This window comes from Pomacea canaliculata, linkage group LG3 (assembly GCF_003073045.1).
Source record: "Pomacea canaliculata isolate SZHN2017 linkage group LG3, ASM307304v1, whole genome shotgun sequence".
In the NCBI taxonomy this organism is placed as follows: Eukaryota; Metazoa; Mollusca; class Gastropoda; order Architaenioglossa; family Ampullariidae; genus Pomacea; species Pomacea canaliculata.
In genome coordinates, this window is record NC_037592.1 from 12,054,152 (window position 1) to 12,069,683 (window position 15,532).

Below are 15,532 nucleotides of genomic sequence, written 5' to 3' on the forward strand. Positions count from 1 at the left end.
AAATTGTGAAGCAGATCCTACTTTATGTAGAGTATTTTTGAACATGCAGATATTTCCTCGATGAAGTAATGGATCTTTATGATGTTTTTCTTTTCTTTAGCTTGATTAACATGTTAACTGCAGACACAGATTAACTGGTGCATGAGATGCTATATTCTAGGCAATAACTAAGTTGTAAAGGAGCATGGCTCTTTTTCTTGTCTTATAAAGTGAAATCCTTCTTATGTTATGCATGCAGTGTCATGTGAGAATATCAGAATATAAACAAAAGAAACATCGGATAGATAGAGTAGGACATGTTTATGACATCTCTTTTTCATAATCCTGAATGATCATGGCAGAAATAGTGTGATACTGCTTAGCATCTTTTAGCCTATCAAGCAGAAGACATAACAATAAAAGAAGAGGATGAAAAAGGACTGTCAAGGCAAAATCCAGTTTGACTAGAATTAAGACATCTGAGCAGTGTTTTTATAAAAGAGGAATCAGCTGAGAAACATAGATGTGTCTCATTGTGAAATAGACTTGCAAATATGCTGCTTTGACATAGCACTTAAGCTGACACTTTTGTGTGCATGTTTAGCATCAGGTATTTGTATAATATTTAAAACAAAAGATAGGTTTTGCGGGGGGAGGGGTGGGGTTAGTTTATGTGTATGGGCAAGTCTCAGCTATGATGTATAACTATATGCTTATTCAGAGCTTTTTGTTCTTTTTCTTACTAGGTTTGCAATTATTTTTATTATTATTTAATGTGGCCAGAATATCACAAGAAAAGGGCATTTCAAAGTGCACATGAGTGCAAGTTCTTTTACTGTTGTGCTATTCCTTTTACTACAGTACAGTGATCAGATTCATTTTCACATGCTTAGCACTTTATAGCATTCAGCGTGTGCACAGTGCGAATGAGAGAGACCAGAATTAGTCTCTGTCTATGCAATTTCCTACTCCTTTTGTGCTGAGCATTTGTATAACCAGAATTATTTGCTAGGTGAACATGAGAGGAACCAGGGTTAGTCTTTGTCGACACAATTTCACACTCCTTTTATGCTGAGCATTTGATATCAATAAACAAAATTAACTTGGTCTTCACTTCGAGGGCTTTATGCATGGTGCTTTCAAGTCCCAGATACCAACAACAGTTCATATGATTGTTTTGCTTGCAATTATTTGTTTATTGTAATTATCATTAACCTTGCCTTCCAGGCTTTTGGAATATGAGTTTTCTTGGGAATGCAGACCATTTTTTAAATCACTGTTTTTAAGCTTGACTAGATCTAAATATTCCTCAATTTCTGTTTTACATATTGAATATGAAATGTTGATGTATCGGCTATTTTTTATAATGCAAAGATAGCCTAGGGCAGCGGTTCTCAACCTGAAGGTGGTCATTTTTTTAAAGTTTCTTATACCGGTATTAGTGAAATTAGCTTACATTGCTGGCTAAGGGGGCGCGTGGACGTACCTTTGTTCGTCAGGGGGGCGTCACAAGTAAAAGGTTGAGAACCGCTGGCCTAGGGTGAGCTGATGATTTTAAAGTGACATTAAGTTATAACAATAAATTTGAAAATATCACTAGTCTCAGAACTGATCAAATAATTTTTGCACATTGTTACAGGGGAGAGACCCTATATTTGTGGTGCTTGTGGGGTTCAGTACAGCCAAAGCCACAGTCTCAAGTCCCACATCATTAACAAGCATGATGGTATTATGTCCTACTACATTAAAGAAAAGCGAAACCGCTCTCCTCGGGGCATGGGCTATATGACCACACAGGTGGTCTCTTCTGCAGAAAGCAACATTTTCAAACTTCCACCCCCTCCAGGCATGCCCAGCCTGCAGCAGAGTAACATGGAGCTGGTGGCTAAAGCTATTGAGCTGGCCAAGAGTGCCAGCAGCAGTGACATGCCTCACCCCCCTCCTCTTCTTCCTGCCCATCCACAGCATCAACTTCCACACCCAGGTCCACCACCATCCCTTGCCTCTCCACTTATGTCTCCGAATGCTGCCATATCGACAGGCCCTCATGGAGTCTTCTCAAAGCACAGTCCGCAGTTTCCTTTTAATGGACATTATTTTGGGGCTAGTATGCCGTATGGAGATCTCCCAGCTACACCAACTCCTGCCATGATCCCCTTGCCAAGTCCTGGTGGACATCTGTCTAATGGACATAGTGCCATCTCTCCAACAAGCAGTGGCAACAGCAATAACAACAACAACAGAGGTGAGATGGGGCTAAACTTGAGCGCAGGTCAAATCACCCCGACCTCAGTCTCTGGATTTTTGCCAATGTCCAGTATGGGTAGTTCTCTGTCACCCTCAGGGAATTTGCATTCAAGTCCCAACAATAACAACAACAACAATAATAATAACAACAGTAATGCCAACAACAATAACAGCAAGGCATCAAGCACCCCAGACTGTGGCGCCATTGACCTCAGCAAAAAAGCTCAAGATATGAGCTTACAAAGAGGGTCGTGCGAAGACAACCTGGAACACTCTACCTGTCGCAACTGCGGGCACGCAAACAAGCTGAAGCTGCTGCGGTTCAATGTGGTTCGCATGCTGAGCATACTGGTCCCAAACCTAAATTTTGAAGAGAAGGGAATAAGTGCGGATAGTGACTCTGTTGATGAGCTGCTTCAGGATGTCATCGAGAGCAACACTCATGACGACGACATGCTTCTTTAGGCCAGAAGCTGCTGTTGGTGGATTGAAGCTCCAAACATTTTTTTATTTTATTTCCTGGGAAGGTCTGCTTTTATTTTGGCTGGTTTACCATGCAATGCTTTCCCTTGTTCTTGTTTTTTTTTTTATTTATATATGTTTCTTGCCAGCATGGTATAGCATGACAGTTGCAGTTTCTTGTTGTTGAAGCAAATGATGCTGCTGATAAGAGAAGTAACTGCTGCAGACGACTGCTGTAGTCGTTGGGCACCAGCTTCTTACTATGATAGCATTGAGGGGCAGGTGGTCCTGACTAAACCAACATTCCATGCTGCTGAAAAGAATAGTGTTCACACATTCTCCCCACTTGGTCACATCTTGACTGTTTGGTGACTTGTTCAACAACATTTGAGAGAAAAGAATCATATCTGCAGCATCTCAAGTTGACGACTATGATGACATTCCTTTCTTTACGGAGAACTTCTTCATGATGATGTTCATAATGAAAGACACACTTGACCCTGGCTTTAATTTTACAACATGTTGACATTGGATCTATATTTTGAAATTCTGTAACAAAGCAGCAGGTCCAAGCAATGTCTGGTTTTGTTTTATTATTTTCTTGTTGTTGTTGTTGTAGTAGTAGGCAGTAATGACCAAATGAGGTATGCTGGCTGAGATTAAGTACAATATTCAGAAAGTTGGTGAGAATCTCTTCCCATTTGTGTTCAGGGTGCTTTTACATTTCCCACCCCAATCCATTGTGACCTCATGTCATGAATGATGATGAGTCCGTACCGGGGGATCTTGAATCTATGTGTTCCAAAATGCCATATGGTTCCACAGAAGTGCAATAAATCTGTAAGCACTGCCTGTTAGCTGTAACCACATATCGTACTTAATATTGCATAACCTTTCATTTATTTCTTCTTATCCCATTTCCTTCCAAAACTTCCTACAAGTTTTTTTCCTTTTCTCCTTTTGTTGTGTTATTTTTTTCATTGAAACAAACACACACACACACACACAAATTTATTTACATTTGTTTGAAGGGTGTACTGCTGGCCAGGTCTGAAGTTCAGACTTGATTTGTTGAGATAAGAGAACTTGTATGCAGTATTTGTTAGCTTTTGGAGCATTTCTTGTGAGACAAGAAGGGGAAAAAAATCTTGGAAACACAAGAGCTACTTCTTTGCAAGTGACTAGGAGTTGCTGTATACATTCCTGAGTAAATCAGATGCAGTGAACAATGGTGATCCTGGCTTTACACTTGTTGGAGTAGAGCACCAGAGCATGCATGTGAAGTTCTTTAGTCTGGATCCCACAGTTGTAACTTTTCGTTGATGGTTTCATTGCTGTTAAAACCCATACATGTCACTCAAGCTGAAACTTAACCCTGATTTGGTTTTTTTGTGCTGGTCATGAGTTGAAGTCTCAGATGCCTGTATTGAGCCCTTTGAAATTCTTGTATATTTTTATGGGGCTCAGTCCTGCATGCATTGAACATGCCTGTGCAGTGTCATCCATTGTTTTGGTCTTTATTATCATGGACTTGTATGATGTTATTGCTTGATGTAATTTAGACATTTGGAGAAATCATTTCCAAAATGATTTTTGTTAAATTACAATTAAATGTGTAATATTTTAATCAAACATTAAGGGAGGTTATTCTCAGCAACCCTTTGAACATCTGCTTGCTTTTAAAAACTGCATTTTCTTTAAGCATAGTTGTAAATGGCCATCAGAGAAAGTTTATTTCCTGCCTTTTGGCAAGAAAAGGACTTTCTTCAATCTGTTTTTGGCCTTGGCTGACTGCTTTGCTGTTTGTGATGTGACCGCAGAGTCTTTGCTGAGCTGATGTCAGTGAGTCTCAGGACTAAAAAAAGAAAAAAAAATGAATGGTACAATGACATCCTGTTAGGCTTCTTTCAGCATTGTAACATGGGTGAACTTCAGCAAGTACTTTTGTGATTTTGCCTGCAAGTCAAACCAATCTGCTGTATTTATTTTAAATGTTAATGGTCATTTACAGATTCTCATTGTGGGTGTACTGCCACTAGGTTTTTTTCTCCCCTTTTTTTCCAATGTCTTCTGTCTCTTTCCTTCTTCCTGTTTATTGCAGGAAATATATCATTTGACTGTTTTGGAACCAAACTATACAACCATTCCAGAATATTTGCAGCAGTTATGTGAAAATTTATGTTCAAATGTTAACCCATACCAGATGCTAATATACACCTTCCAAAATTCCAGACCGTACATAAATACGCTCTCTCTGAGAATGCAGGGCATTTAATTGAATGTGCCCTTTTGGTTGTGAGCAGGTTAATTCCCACTTTTAGCCAGGCCTTTGTACAGTATCATGAATGTTGTGGAAGTGTATGGTCATTAAGGGAAAAATTAGCAGGCCAGCACTTATCAGTTTGAAGTGGTGTGTGTGCGCATGTGCATGTTTGTGTTTATGATGTATGAGGTGCTTCTTTATCTTACCCACACCCCACAGGCACACATGCACACATGCACAAATATATTTATATATATTTACACACACACCCTGCTGGTTCAGAGGATTTTCTTTTCACAATTTGTGAAGCACATATTTTTTTTAAATGATTCATTTACTGTGCTTTTTCCTTCCATTCCTTTATAAAGAGAACAAAATAGATTCTCGCAGCTTTCCCTACTAAGAGAACACTTTTCCTCGGGTTGTTTTCATTTTTGTGGAACTTCTGAGGTTCTTGGTTCAAAATCCTGCAGAGTAACATTGTGTGTAAACATTTTTACTGCCTCATTGATTTAGAGGTGATGTGAACAGATAATGAAAAGAAATTTTAAACTGTATCATATTTGCAATCTAAACATTAGCAATAATTGTTAAATGTGTCTGAGCATGCTGCAATGTTCAAAAGAGAAATTTAATTCCCATTTCTGTCAGTAGAACACGCCGTCCGCAATACTTTTTTTTAATTTTAATTCTTGTTTTGTAATCTATTGCACACAAAGTTGACTCTTTGGTTTATTATCTGGCGATGGAAAAAAAATTGCAAGCATTTTGGATGCAAATTTCTCACGTACTAATCTGCTTTGAGGCAAGCTAGAATTATTCTCACCCTTGAGCCTAAAGAGAAATTATATCTTTGGAGAAAACTGACGCCATTCAGAAGATAATAATGAGAAACACAATCTTCTCTGTGAGCTTTGTCCTTTGCCTATCTGGTGCTAACTTCATCCCGCAAGATCCTATGGCAGCTGCTGTTTGAATGTTAGTGTGCCTGAGACCATTTCTGATATCTTTCCATCAATGCATTTCACTTGTTGTAGACTGCACACAAGAAAGAAATATTGCTCCTGAAGATGCTTTTAAATTTGGATTACCAAATCAAGGTAAGGCTAATTGTGCTCCAACAGGGCTTTAATTTGCAGAAATTTCCAGTCTACCAGCTGAATTAGTGGAGAAATCTTGATAGTGTGCATATGGTATCAGATATTTTGTGTCACAGTTGCACTGATTACCAATGGAATACAGTGTATGTACACCAGCCTGGCATGTCTGTCCCTTGCTATTCATATCTAATTGCATTACTGTTTACTTTAAAAGGCATGCAGCATCCTCTGAATCGGCTTCAGGGTTCTTTGCATGACATGTCCCATGTGGAAGCTATGTTCTCTGCCACTCCTGTGAAAAACAAGTTTACCCTGGTGCACAGTGTGAAGAGCTCATTACGCTTTTAGGAGTTTAAACAGGTGGTACAGGTGAGGTGTGCATACAGGATAAACTGCCTTTCTTTGATTGTGATATGTCAAGCAAAGAATCCTCCTTATGCACCCGATTTCTCCCAAACTTTGACATTGCTGTGAATGTTGAGGTATGCCCTGTACAGGAAAAAAATGTTCTCTTAACGTGGTTGTGTCTTTTTCTCATTTTGACCTGTCCATGGAAACAGAGTAGCAATAAAATGACACAAATCTTGATGTTGTGGTGTTGCATACAGTGCTGTCATTGATCAGCTCATCTGTTCTCACCTTTCCCCTCCACATCCTCTTCCCACTTTGCCTCCCTCATCCCCTTCACTTAAGACATATAAAATAATCACATTTATTATGCCGTTTGTGTCAAAAGTGAGGCCTGCAATGTTACAGTATCATAATGTACAAATTTCATTACTTCATTTGGGAGAATGACTGAGATATGCAGCTTCAGATGTTGTCACAGATAGACAATAAGACAGAGGAAGAAGAAAAATGATTATATGTAATATATTTTTGTATACACTTGTTCCATGAGTTATTTTAGACTTGTAGACCAGGGCATTTATTGTGCTCTGCCTGAAAGCAGTTTTATTTAATGCCTGCGGTGGGATTTTTGATGATGTGAATGCTGCTTGATTGGTTGGTAGATCCATTGACTTTGTCTTCCCAATGGAGAAAAAAGCAAAATGACATTTATCTTTCTTCATTTCTCAGCTTTGTCTATTGAACATTCTTTTATTTGTTTACACAGATTCTTCACAAGCAGCACCAGCTGATTGTCACATAATTATTGCAAACATAAATGAACGTGTATAAATATTTTAGCTGCAGCGGCAGTTGTTTCCCCCCACCCATCCTCCAAAGGTGCAGGTATGTGCACGTACTATGGACGTTGACTATGCTAGCATACCAAACCTTTCAGTGTCTTCAAACAGGTTGTGAAAGTCGGTCCAGCCTTGACCTTTGAACCTTATGACCAATGCCTAGGGCTCTGTGGCCCACTTGCTGTAATCTCTGAAGCAGTGTGAATGTTGTATCATACAAATGATTATGTCTATTGTGGCAGGCATGTACTTATTATATACCTATCAGATGTTGGCACTTTTTAAAGTTGCAAGGATTCCGCTATATTGGCATGCATGTAATGTCTTTATCCTCTAGTGATCTTTTGGTATCAGCTATCACTGCTTTACCTGACTGATGTGCTTCAGTGATTGTGCTTTTTGACAAAAGTGTGGTCCCCTTCTTATGACTTCATCTCTTCCTTCCTCTCTTTTTCTGCCTGATTACACACCACAGTCAGCCAAAATAGTTTCATGCACTGTTCTTTCTTCACATCATTCTAGAAGAATCTAGAAAAGAATTTGTCAAAGAAGCAGCATATCCTACCAGTTCCACATTCGATTCCTGTGCAAAAAAAGTTCAATGCCAAATATTGTTGTACATGTGTACGTGTACAAAGTCTACATCTTAATTTGCATTTATAGACTTCTCGTGTTTTGTAGATGCTGCCTGGTTTCCCAGTGCTAGTCCCAATTGTATTCCCAACTATTGTTTAATTTGAACACACTCTTTTGTCTTTACTATTACCTTAATACCTTTTGCATTTTAACATCTCTGCCAATGTGGACAAAAATAGTAAAAGAATGCCCATTTATAGACATTTCAGTATTCTATGCCTCATTATAGCCTGACAGAATAGCAATATTTATTAATATTGGCTTCTTTAAGCTTTGGTTTGTCTCCAGATTTCACAGATAGGGAAACGCCTTTATTATGAAAGGCAATCATATGTATGTAGCTATTTAGCAGCTTTTTACCTGAATTATATGCAAAATTTCAACATATTTTGCAGCAAAGAGTTTGGAAGTGTTTGTACAAGATCAAACATAATTTGAACAATAGCCATTGGATCCTGCATTTTCAAAATTTTTAGTTCTCTTATATTTGTGTATTCCTGAACTTATATAAATTATTTAAATACTTGTAATGTTTAAAATGTTCAAACCGTATTCCTGTCACTTAACTATAATATTTAATCAGTTTTACTGATGTATGCTAAGACATGAAAATTCTACCACATTGGTAGAACAAACAGTTTTTCTCAGAGCAAAAATTGCTTGGTTGTAGTGTCTTTATATATTATAAACTAAGCATCATTTATTTTATTTTAGGCATGAGGCTAGAAGACTTGATGTTATCAAATGTGGTAAGTTCGGGTAAAAGGGAAGAGGGTTGTTATCTATAAGAATGCCTTTCACAAGCATTTGTTTCTATAATTGTATTCAAGACTTTTCAAAGCATAGAAGTATTTGTTGTGTTTTATATGAAGAACCTGATATTATTTTTGACTTGCAAGTAATTGTCCCCACTTTTTTTGAAATTTTACCAATGATTCACCAATGTTATAAATATTAAGTAACCTGTCTCCGGCCTTTGCCATTTTGTGTAATGTCTTTGATTCATGAATTGTTGGCTCAAGCGTGGAAAATTAGTCAAAGTGTAGTGTCACTGCCAAACAAAAAGTATTCCTTGTTCAAGTTTTGCGTTGTTTTAAACAGTACACATTTTGGTTTGCTCACGTTGTTTTCCTCGTTTTGTTGGGTGTGCTTCTTTCTTCCTTGCCATTTTGATCCTTGCCTGAAGGTTCAGCTTTTGGACCAAGGTATTAATCAATTTATTTTATTGAGTGTATGCACAGAGACACATGTATGCAGCAGTGCTTTGCTGCTCGATTCTGTTCACTTCCCTACTACCCTGTTATTTTGCCTGTTTATGTGAAGCTGCTCTAATGTGTGTATTGGTGTGTTAATGAGAATGAATCAGTATTTGTGGCATACAAATAGAGAGATTTTGTTTATCTGAAATACCAACATAAGTTCAGAAGTAGCACTTATTCTTGTTACTTGTTTATTTGTTAAAGTGGCATGTTTTGAGATTCATAAATTTGTGCAAAGACCCATGTGTGTTCATTTAGATTTTTGTCTTTTTAAATTCTAGCCTCTAGTCCTTTTTTCAAAGCAGGTTATTGTCAGCTCTTAAAACCATTTACAGTATTTTGCAATTATTTCAAATATATGCTGTATAAGGATGCCATCAAATCATCACAACTTTGAAAAAAGCACTTTTCATGTTTCTAGACACAAAACTGTGTCATTCTCACCCAAGAGGAATTAGTCTGTGGGACTAATTGCCACACATAGAGTTTCATCTAGTAAGATTAATTGTTTAGAAATAGACTGGAATTGGTTATTTGCAGGCATAAAAGCCATATATTTATGTTGACAAGTAGACACCACTGAACGCGTTTATGTCCAACAAAATAATGAAAAATAGAGCCAAGAATGAAGGAACCAGTACTCTGGCATCTCTTCCTTCACCACGCTGTTTTCTGCAGTACTTCTTAGATGCACTTGAGGCAGGGGCTTTCTTGTAATCAGATATTTTGATATGTGAACACTAGCCTCCCAGTTCAAGGCGAAAAGGCTTTATTATTAGTTATTATTATTATTGCTAGTTAGCAAGCAGTAGCACTACATAATTTCTCCAAAACTTCCCTTGTATAAATGGATTGTAGTATTTTAAATGTTGGGTCTGCTGATGGCTTCCGTTCTTGTTTACTGCTGAGGTTATATAGCTAAAGTTAAAACTGATTTATTTATTCTGACTTCATGACATGTGCTTGTCATCAGTAATGGAAAAAGCAGTTTGAAATCTGGGGAATGGTTGGGATTAAATGTGCTGTCTAGAAAAGAAGTAGCCACCATGGTTTGAAAGTACACATGAACGTTGCTATAGAGTATAGAGTGTTATTGCTAATGCTGAGATGGACAAGAGATACAGAATAATCCACTTTTGTTGTCAGTGGGTACACAGGAGTAAAAGCCATGTCTCAGAATAAATGTCAGATACATGATATATTCAGTTGTATAGAGTTTGCACTATGAGGGCAGATAAGTTCTTCCAGAATCATGTTATGTTAGATACATTTTCACTGTGACACAGAATGTTTGTTTTAGTCTGGCAATAAATGTTTTTATCGTGAAGATTTATCTCCAGCAACTTGTTTCTGAAAAAAGCTGTCTTGTTTTTTTTTTTTTTTAATTATTATTGTTATTAAGAAATAACTGCTGAACTTTTACTGAAAAGATGAGTTTTTTGGGACTTATTCTGCTGACATCTTGTAGCAGCAAAAACCCTGAAACAAAATCAAAGTAAACGTTTTATGCCATTACAGTCTATCTAGCTTGATTAAAACTGAGGCAACTGTTCAGACAGCATTAGAACTTTTCCAAGCCATACATTTCAAAATAGAGAGCGACCTTTGCTGATTAAGTGTATACAGACTGTCAACTTTAGGTTTTATTCAGGTCAGAAACTTTCCAAATATCAGATATTAGTATATTCAAATCACAAACCTTCCATGATCTATGCAAACCACTAAAAGCATTCTGATTTATTGTTGAAATGTTTCACTGCGAAGTTGAATAAAAAAAATCCAGGGAGCTGAAACCAAATAATATTTTGTTCTCTGCTGTTTGCTAAAAATGGGGGTGTGGATAGGGTGGCAGTGTGCACAGTTCCACTTCTCAGCTTCTTTAAGGGGAACTGATAACCATACCATTCCTAAGCTGCATCTGTTTGGGGTTGGTTATAGATATAGGAGAGGTGTTGAAACTGCTTTTTGTCCAAACAAATGAAGTATAGTCAGAAAAGATATTCAGACTTAGTAAAATGGTGTCAGACTGCTGTTGTATTTATGCTAAAATTCTTGCAACTAATGAATGACCCATCGCCCACCATAGCTTTTACCAAAGACATTTAATAGCAGAGTTAATTCTCATTACATGGTTGTCATATAAATGTCATTCTGCATCCTGTTGTATTGTGAGTCTGGTGTCACAAAAAAAGGCAAGAAATAGTTCTAAGTCAGCCATAAAAAGACAGGGTTTCACTCTGGTGAAACAGCTGTATGAGCTATGTTTCCAGCTGTATGTTTTCTATTATGAAAAAATATGTTCTGGTTTTTTTTCTGTCAGCCATAAAAGGAAATCATAAGGTTCTATTAATAATCAGGAAGGAAAACACATTTCATCATCTTTTTTTCTGGAACCTGCTCGATAATCGCAGTCTGCAATGAAGGAAGTCAATATAAAGTGTGTCACACCCTACCCCCACCCAGAGCTACAAACAGAAGCAGATTGTTTTGCCATGAGTTGGTTAACACGTTTTTACCTGTTTATGACAGCACTTGATTGATGCAGAAGAGATGCACAGTGATTATTTAGTCCTGATGTTTCTCACCGTGTGTTTGCCTTGTGGTATGATAAGTGTGTGCATGTATTGTCCATGCAACCTTCGTAAGGTTTTTGCCACCATTATTTTTTTAAAGCATACTTTCCTGAGCACATATCATGGCTCCCTCTTTCCCCAGTGTTGTTTAACTCATGCATGAAGCATGCAGGGGTTTCTCCATGACAGAATTTTGCTTGAAAAGCTTGCAGCCATGTGTGAACAGCACTCATGCTTTTATTGTTATTTGTTATTTATTTTGTATTCTATCAATTTGTGCTTGTCACACACGGTATGGGGGAAATCTTGGTAACATATTTGCCTGTCACATCTGATCAAAGCCATGTCTGGTTGTTAGCAGCAGAGCTGGATCAAATCCTTCTCTTTCTGGAGCCTTTAACAATATTGTCTGTGTCTAGAGGTGGTGATCCGGTAAACTTTCATTAGTAAAGGGCATCACTTGCAGCTTCCTTTCAAAGGTTTCTCACCATTCATATCCAGATGTGTATACCTTAGGGTTTTCATTATAGCAATTGTATTTTTTCCTTGCATTTACAGAGAAAAAAATGTTTAACTGTCATAGAAAGAGTCCACTAAGTGGTTTATCACCCATTTTTTTGCGCAAAAATATGTAATTTAGGGGATTCTTTTTTTTTTTTGCTTTATTTTTGTAAGTCATTTTTATACAACTGCTTAATTGTGCCTGGTCATTAAGCAAGTTATACACAACCATTCCACACCGAAGCTACACCCTAGTTCAAGATCTTTTAATGGCACATTCTTGTGTATGACCTAAAGACACTTTTGTGTGACAGGATATCCAGATTTGACCATTTCAGAGAACAAACTAATCATTGGCCTAGTAGGTGCAGGTCTTCCGGTGACAAATTCAAACCTTTTACAAATGCTGTGTGTGTGGTTTTGCATGTGTGCGAGGAAGCATGTCCATGTGTGCGTGCAAGATTCCATTGTTTGAGAAGCAAAACTCAAATACCCTACTTATATTTTAAAGGAGGAGTGTGTCTAAACAAAACAAAACCACCTAAAAATATTAGTGTTTCCTTTTCTGGTGTTGCTGCCACTTCAGACCTACTTATTTGTCTTCATTTTACTAAATGTTTGTAAATCCAAACAATGCAAATCCCACCATTTTCAAGATCATATTTAGCACCAAAAAAATTAAAAGGGTATTTTTAACGACTGTTTTCTTTTCTTGTAATTATTGGTGAAGTTGATTTGTATTTAATGTTAAACTATTTTTGTTTGACTTTCTGTAAAGTTATGATTAAGTTTTTGTGTAGAAGAGGTTGGCAGAAATAGTGTACATATCATATATTGTGACTTCCGGCCTTGGCTGCCTACATATTAGTTGTGCTTTGATGTCCCATGTCGTTGAGTATCTCTATTGTTTGTGTGTGTGTAGAGGTGCGCATTTCCGTACCCATCTAGCTGTTTGTAGACCTATAGTAAAATAAAAAGCAAATCTTGAAATGACTATTGTGTTGGTGTTTCAATAGACTGAATGAAATGTGGTGAATTTTAACATATTTGATTTGGCAAATCCAAACAAACAAACAAATACTCCATTTACTAAATACTGTAGACAAGTTCTTTCAAGTATACAAGTTAAAGAACTTCATCCTGAACTATCTGGATCACGGTTACATCAGTTGGGTAGAAGTCAACGGTGTCGTTAGAATTATAAAGCATTCTAGTACAGCGCTCTTCTCACAAAAGCTTTGTATATTCCAAAATGTGTTACCAAAAGATGTTCCTCGGTTAATCAAGTATATATCTGTGATAGCTGAAGCGGTTTGAAGTGATGTCACGTCACTCTAGTCTTTGGTTGTTCTTTGTTAGACGTTGATCGGGCAATCTTTTCGTCTTTTAGAATATAGTAACAGTAAAATAAAAGTCTTTTTATACCTTTGAAGACCCCCCCCCCCCAAAAAAAAAACCAACAAATAAAAAACAAATGCATATTTCAGAAATGTACTTTGAACAAAATTTAAAGCATTGTTTAGTCAAATTACGGACAAGTTGACTATTTCAGTGGCATCACCATAGTACTGTTGGTTATACATCAGGCTGGTTGGTCCTTAAGTCAAAGATCATTTCCTTTGTCTCTGGTGCTTTCAAGTCAAGGAAATGTTTGTCACACCAGTGTAGGAAGCACCATGAACATGTTCATTATCATACAAGAGTGACAACAGCCGTGAGCCCTCCCTGTCTGGAACTACACTCTCGCGTCTCTCAGCTAACAAGTAGCACAGTTTCAATCACCAACCCGTGCTCAGGGACAAGCGACTGAGAGAAATCATTTTTCTCAAAGTGGACATAAAAAAGAAGTGAGCACATTCTTTAACGTCCATGTTACACAGGTTTTGTCCACTTTTTATTATTTATCTTTAAAGAGCGTTTGGTATAAGGTTAATAGAGGACACAGCTTTAATGCCATACCATGCATCCCTGAGGTCGCCGCAACTGAACTGCAACTCAGCTTTGTCCCTGTATTATTGCTTTGCACCCCCAATGACATCCCTTACCTCCCTGGTTGCTAATGTTCTGTTTATTCTGCAAATCCACTCAACTATTCAACTCAGATATGATCGAGTACCTTCGTCACCCACAGTTTATTATTAGGAAAAATGGCAGTTTCTTTGACAACGTCAGTGATACAAGAATACATATCTATAAGAATAGATGACATCAGCCAAATCGTTAAGGAGTGTCACAAACTGCCAGTCTATGAACTCAAAACATTTCTGTATATAGATAGCGCTTTCTTCCGTTTTCATCACCGGCTCAAAACGTTGACACACTATACCTTAAACACCTGCACCAGGAGAATGCTGATTAGAAAAAAAAACTTAATTTATGGACTTTATTCAGAAGTAAGCACATATTAACATCACAAAAAAGCTGTATTAATGTGTAATCTACTCTACATATGGCTGTAAAGGAGCATCAGAATTTATTTGTTATTTCCTTGGTCTTTGAATTTGTAGCTCATTTTATTATTGATGTTGGATCCACCACTGAGTCAGGTTCATTTAAATCAGTGACATTTGTGACATCTATGTATCAGAATAGATATATGTCATCTGCTGCAGGTTCAGTTAGTGTCTAAACTATTGGATGTTCCTTCACTCCCTATCACCTATTCTCATTGCTCTATCAGGGTTCCCTATGAAATGATGACACTGTCAGTGACAACGAATTCTTGGCCAAATTTTGAATTGATTTTTATTTGGAACCACTGGCAACGCACCTTTGTGGTTAACATACAACTATGAATGTAGATGTACCATAGACCATGAACTTCCGTGCATGAAAAGAGTACTGATTAGGATCAAACAAATGGTGTAGATTTGCTTAGGGCAAAGAGAGAGAGAGCACTCAAAACAAATGAATCCCAAGATAGGTTACATTAGAATGTCCATTTAAAGTATTGACTGAACAGCAGCAAGCAAAAAGCATATCCCGTCCAACACCAAACATGATAACCACTTGGGAGCTTAAGTCTAGAGTTTCAATAGTCTTGTATTCTTCTGCAATACACCTTTTCAAGGTAGAAAATTAAATGGAGATTTTTGGGCAGTTTTTCAAATGCAGCAAATGATGCGAGTTTGTGCTTTACACTGTACAAGCAATAATTTTGTTGCTTAGTTTCTTTTCTTTTTGGCAAATTTGTCGACCTCCACTTCCCGTGATTTGATAATGACCAAAAAGTTCTGTTTCTTTTTATTAAAAATTGATTTCCATTACCAAGCTACTCACACCCATACATGCACCCACACAAATGTACATTATCACACAAAAA

The 15,532-nt window shown here is 37.3% G+C and overlaps 1 protein-coding gene across 9 annotated transcripts in view; it reads left to right on the forward strand.

The window, feature by feature from the left end:
• LOC112560768 overlaps positions 1 to 13,204 on the forward strand; it is a 66,627-nt gene extending 53,423 nt beyond the window's left edge. For all 9 annotated transcript variants that reach the window (XM_025232822.1, XM_025232819.1, XM_025232827.1 and 6 more), the window contains one exon: positions 1,619 to 13,204. In XM_025232822.1, coding sequence (XP_025088607.1) covers positions 1,619 to 2,691 — 1,073 coding nt within the window. In that variant the 3' untranslated portion in view covers positions 2,692 to 13,204. The remainder of the gene's footprint in view (positions 1 to 1,618) is intronic.
• The last annotated feature ends 2,328 nt before the right edge of the window (positions 13,205 to 15,532 follow it).